The sequence below is a fragment of the Lolium perenne genome, chromosome 5 (assembly GCF_019359855.2).
Source record: "Lolium perenne isolate Kyuss_39 chromosome 5, Kyuss_2.0, whole genome shotgun sequence".
Lineage (NCBI taxonomy): Eukaryota > Viridiplantae > Streptophyta > Magnoliopsida > Poales > Poaceae > Lolium > Lolium perenne.
This window is the reverse complement of record NC_067248.2, coordinates 252,387,773-252,392,935: the sequence shown is the minus strand read 5'-3', so window position 1 is coordinate 252,392,935 and position 5,163 is coordinate 252,387,773. Positions and strand designations below refer to the sequence as shown.

Sequence of the window (5,163 nt, the reverse complement as noted above, 5' to 3'; positions counted from 1 at the left end):
GGCAACGACTGGTCAAGGTGGACTGGGCTGTTGACCGCACCGGCGTTTAACCGCCGGCGGCCAGGGCACGGTGGCGCCGCTGATTTAGGGCTCCCCTGGATGCGCTACTAGGTGCATCAGAACAAGCACAACAAGGCGAAGCGAATGGTGGTGGTGGTTTTCACGGGGACTCATCGGAGCGTCGCCGACGACGAGCTCTGCGGCGGTGCTACACCGGCGAGGATCGAATCAGAGGCTACAGGAGGTTCTAGGATGCGAGATCTAGATCTACAGATGCGTATGCTCACCCTGAAGCTCAAGGTGTGGTCGGCTCCGGCGATGGTCGACGGAGACAACGGTGATTGGAGATTTCCCGGCGATGTGCCGCAGAAGGGAAATCCGAAATTGAGCCGCTTCCTTGCTCCCCTTGATGCTCTGCTCCTCCAGGGTGCTCCTTGAGTCCAGGCGCTCCTCCTGGACCACGCGCCGGAGGCTAGAGTGACCTCCTCCGTCGGCTTCGTCTTCGACTCCGGCGACAGAGAGTGGATGAGCGGAAGAGATAGAGAGTGTCTGAGCAGCAATGGAGTGGTGGAGGTGAACAAGGAATGCACGGCGATGCTCTCCACCTATTTATAGGCCAAGGGAAGCCTTGTGGCCTCGACACGGCGACGGCCATGGTCGGAGAGGTGGCGGTCTCTGGAAGCTTCTAGCTGGCGAAGATCTTTTCTTCCGCGGATAAGCTCGGACGCGAGAGAGGTTGGGCGTGGTTCTGAGCGTCTGGCGACGTCCGGGGCAAGCTTATCGTCGACGAGATCGTGGCCTACTGGCTCCGCCCCGCTGTCGAGCTCGGAGACGACGACGACGCAGTCTATTCTCTTCGCACGATTCTTGACGCACGCGAAACGGTATTTGGCCGTGGGCTGGACTGCTCCTGGGCTTTGATGGGCTGCTGTGGTGGGCTGCTGCGGCCAGGTCTGGTAAGTTTCCCTCTCTTTTCCTTTTTCAAATTCTGTTTTTATATTTTCTGGTTTCTATTTGGTATTTGAATTCATATTTGAATTCTGTTTCATTTTGCAGGTTCTAAAATACTTGAGTATCAAGATAATTTGATAATCATGCCTACTGCATGGTTTTGTTATATTAAACAAATAGTTTGGTTAGGATTTAATTGAGATCTTGTGAGGCTTAAGTAAAATAGAAATGGTAAGTTACTTATTTTAAATTCCCTTTTTAAATTTAGAAACTAGATCTATTGAAGTGGTTTGAAAATTTATGACCAGTGCTTGGTAAACATGTCATTAAGTTTTGTTATTACTTAACAATATTTATTGTCCCCATGTATTTGATATCATGGTTAGAGTTTAAATTAAATGGTGTTGAGAATGGAATGGTTCATGATTTTATGTGGAGATTTGTTTCTAAGGGTTTAACAAAATGGTTGGATCAACTCTATATTCATTACTCTTGCTCAGCACTTCTATCTTGGATGTGTACTTGTGATCTATGATACACAAGTTAGGGAACAATATTTTAGGTGGATTGGATCCTATGTGGAGAGGTTTAGGGTTTTGATAATGCTTCACTAATTGAAGTATAAATAGGCATGAGGTATGGCAGGGTTCTAATTATAATCCAAGTTAATCCATGGGTTGGAATTCCAATGTAGTTTAGGGTTTAAGTAGTGATCACCAATGTGATACACAACTAGGATTAGAATATGAGCATAAGCTTTGGTTATGTTTCACTAATGGAACATGGCTCTCATCTACAAGATTAAAGGTTGGTTTAAACAAGTAAGATGTAATACTACTTTTAAAATTCTCTAGGATAGACATGGCTATGGTTAGCATCTATAATCTCTCTCACTTCTAAATGTCTTGTAATAGCCTAAGGTCCTACTCAAGATATGATGATATGATCCTCTAATTATATGGTTTTCCTAGGGATTCTACCTTGGTATATTCTGTAGCTTGTTCTTCAGGAAATCTGATAAACCTGCATCTTGTGGTATGCCTCCACCTCCTAGCTTCTTCATCTTGATCCTAGCTAATATATGGAGTGGCTCTATGTGTGTGTTTCCTTGTATCATGCTACAAGATGACTAAAGGGATGGAGGGTGTGGCTCTATTTATAGGCTTGGGCAAGCTCTAGTATCATGACACATAGGTGGTGACTCTTGTGTTGGTTAGATGAGTAAGGTGCTTGGTTGTCATGCCCTCATCCATAGCAATCCTTTGAGCATGAGGTGGCAAGACTTGGAAAGCAAGTCATGTAGATATTTTCATCCCATGTGGCATAGAGATTATCCTCTCATATGATTTATTTTTAGATAGCCAAGTGGCATTTGTTACTAAATATCTTGTGGATGGTTTTATTATTGTTGATGGGTCACTATATCATATTTGATTGGATTATATTATAATATTGGTCAAAAGATCAAGGTTGAAGGTTATTCCTCAAATTTGGATAGTTGGTTTTGATTTCACCAAGGCATGATCATATGAGTTTCAAAATACTCATAGTTAGTTTTATTCAAATAGTGTGGGCTATAATTTGTAATGTAAATGGATTTAGTTTTATGATATTCCATGTATTTAATAAGTTATGATTTAAATAAGAATGTGTGGCTTTTATGCACTTTAGACCCTGTGGTTTACCTTATTTGGTAATAAGTTTAGAAGTGAATTAATTTACACAAAAAGGTAGTTGCTAACTTTTAAGTGTTTAATAAGTTAGGGTTTGATTCTTAAAGAATGTGTTGTTGTAAATATAATTCCATTTGGTCTAATCCATAGATCAAATCATCTCTACCCAAAATAAGGTTTTAGCAAAGATCACAGTGAAGTTTATAGCGCTTGACTTGATGATCTACTTCAATTCCAGCAAGTCAAGTGAAACTTCAGTTACTGTGGTAAGTTTTATTTGAAAGCGCGAAAATTCCCCGGATTTTCTATGCATGAATGCAATGCACACTTTGGTGTTCTCTCATTTTGTTGCCTCTAAACCTGGGATATTACAAAATTCTTAGTTGCAACATATGCACGACTAGAAAAATCTTAGTTGCAACGCTAATGCAATTGGAAAAACAAAATCAGTTGCAACTCACGTGTAACCAAAAAACCTCAGTTGCAACCCACATGCAACTGGAAATATGTCGTTTGCAACACACGCGCAACTGGAATGCACGGTAAGCGGTTCCATGGGAAAGAGAAAGACGTCTTATAGATAGAAACCGTCACCACGAGGCCACTTCATAAAGCCCGCAAAAAAGAAGTCAGCCTGCATCCGCGTGGGGCCAACAATAACACAAACACACACAAACAACCCAAATGTCAGAGCACGAATCTACAAGCACAAAATACGAATCTCCAAACACTCGACTTAAAATTTATTAAGTATAAGGCGCCTGATTTCCAGCTAATCCGTTAAGAAAATCGCAATCAACTGAGACATAGACACATCCAAAATATTTAGCATGAAAACGTTCACTGTTGCACACCTACGGATCCAAATCAAAATGAAAAACAAAACCATGAGTACTAGACTGGCCTAGCTCTCTCTCGACGGGTCGAGGACATGCCCCGCGAAGACAACGGCGCCCGTCCCCTCCTCCACTATGAAATATGCAAAAGGATGGTCGGCCACAAAATCCACTCTAGGAGGTGGCCGCCGCGGCTTCGCGGCGCAGCGCTTACCTGCTCGCACCACGGTAACGGCCGCTGCTTCGGTGCCTTCCTCGTTCACCTCGATGACCGCCTTGTGGATCACATCACTCACGATCAATGGGAGGCCGGATTCATCGCGCTCCACCATGCGAGATAGATCGGCTTCGCCACCGAACGGCGATTCGAGCCCCAGCTTCTTGAGGATGGCGACGATGCTGCTTCCGAAGGACAGCTTAAATTTGGGCAACCGGAACTCGTTGACGCGGACATTCTCCTTCGGCAGGTGCTTGTGCAGGAAGCCATGCTGGGATGCTATCTTGTCAACCAGGCCCGGCAGGCCGTCGCGGGCGTCCGGGAGGAAGATGCACATAGAGAATTGTGTATACTCAGAGTCAGAGGACACCTTCTTACGCTTCTTATGATCGGAGGACACCTCCGCATAGTATGTACCTTGGGGTTGTGGTCGTGGCATCTGGTACCTGAGTTTGAGAACCTTGAACCCGTCGTGCACGGAGATGAACTGGGACGAGCCGCTCGACATGAACGGCACGTCGACATTGCCGCCGCCCATCCGGTAGAAAGGCTTGTTCCTGGTGTACTTCTTCTTGAAGGGCTCTTCCCACTTGCCCTTGAAGTATATGGCGTTGCCGAGCACGACGCGGGTAAGCCGTGTTATTGATCCCGGGGCGAAGACGGAATCGATCAGATTGCTCGTGGCATTGGCAACCCACGCGTTGATCTGGCCTCGTGCCGCCTCCTTGTTGTGGATGAAGTCGACGGTGCTCGCCTCGGCCTTGAACTTGTCCACGACGGTGCTGCGGTAGGCGGCCTTCAGCGGGCACGTGAGGTCGCTCCAGACGCCGCATGCGAACGCGACGCGTGGACCGCCGGAGCCGGACTGATCCGTGAGCGCGTCCTGCGCTACGCCTGAGACAAACTTCCTGAGCTGGCGGCGCGACGACGCACCGAGGATGCGGAGGATCTCGTCCTTGGTGTCGCCCCGGGCGCCAGCAGCTAGTAGCGCGAGCGCGGCGTAGATGGACAGCGGCGAGAACACCAGGTTGCTGTCCTCGTTCTCCTTGGCCAGACACCTCGCCAGGCCGGCAGAGAGGGCCGCCAGGCCGGCAGAGCCGGACTGCGCCGCCGGGTTCCTCGTCTCTTCCATCGCTGGCTCTCTGAGACAATAGGGAAAATCTCGTGGAAAACGATGGTCTGTTCTTTTTCTTGATATACACGCTAACGAGAATCGTCTTCTATGCACGGTGATTGCTAGACCTACGTCGGTTCACACAAGAGGAAAATAATTCAGAGGAAACGGAAACAATTTAAATGGGTAGGTTTCGTTCCCTTTCCAATCCCTATGGATTTTCCTTTCCTTTTCTATACATCTGTTTTACGTAGCATTCACGTTTTTATCAGTTGCGTATGTTCCATGATCTTTTTAAGCGGAGGCTAGAGAAGCGGCCGCTTGCGCAGCGTGCGGCGCACTTCTTCCCATTCTACTTTGCCAAGTGCATGA

The 5,163-nt window shown here is 46.9% G+C and overlaps 1 protein-coding gene across 1 annotated transcript; it reads right to left on the bottom strand.

The window, feature by feature from the left end:
* Positions 1-3,461: 3,461 nt before the first annotated feature.
* Positions 3,462-4,809, bottom strand: LOC127298355 (putative serpin-Z8). Its single transcript, XM_051328236.2, has one exon. The coding sequence runs from the start codon at positions 4,807-4,809 to the stop codon at positions 3,529-3,531; it is 1,281 nt and encodes a 426-aa protein (XP_051184196.1). The 3' UTR covers positions 3,462-3,528.
* Between the last annotated feature and the right edge of the window lie 354 nt (positions 4,810-5,163).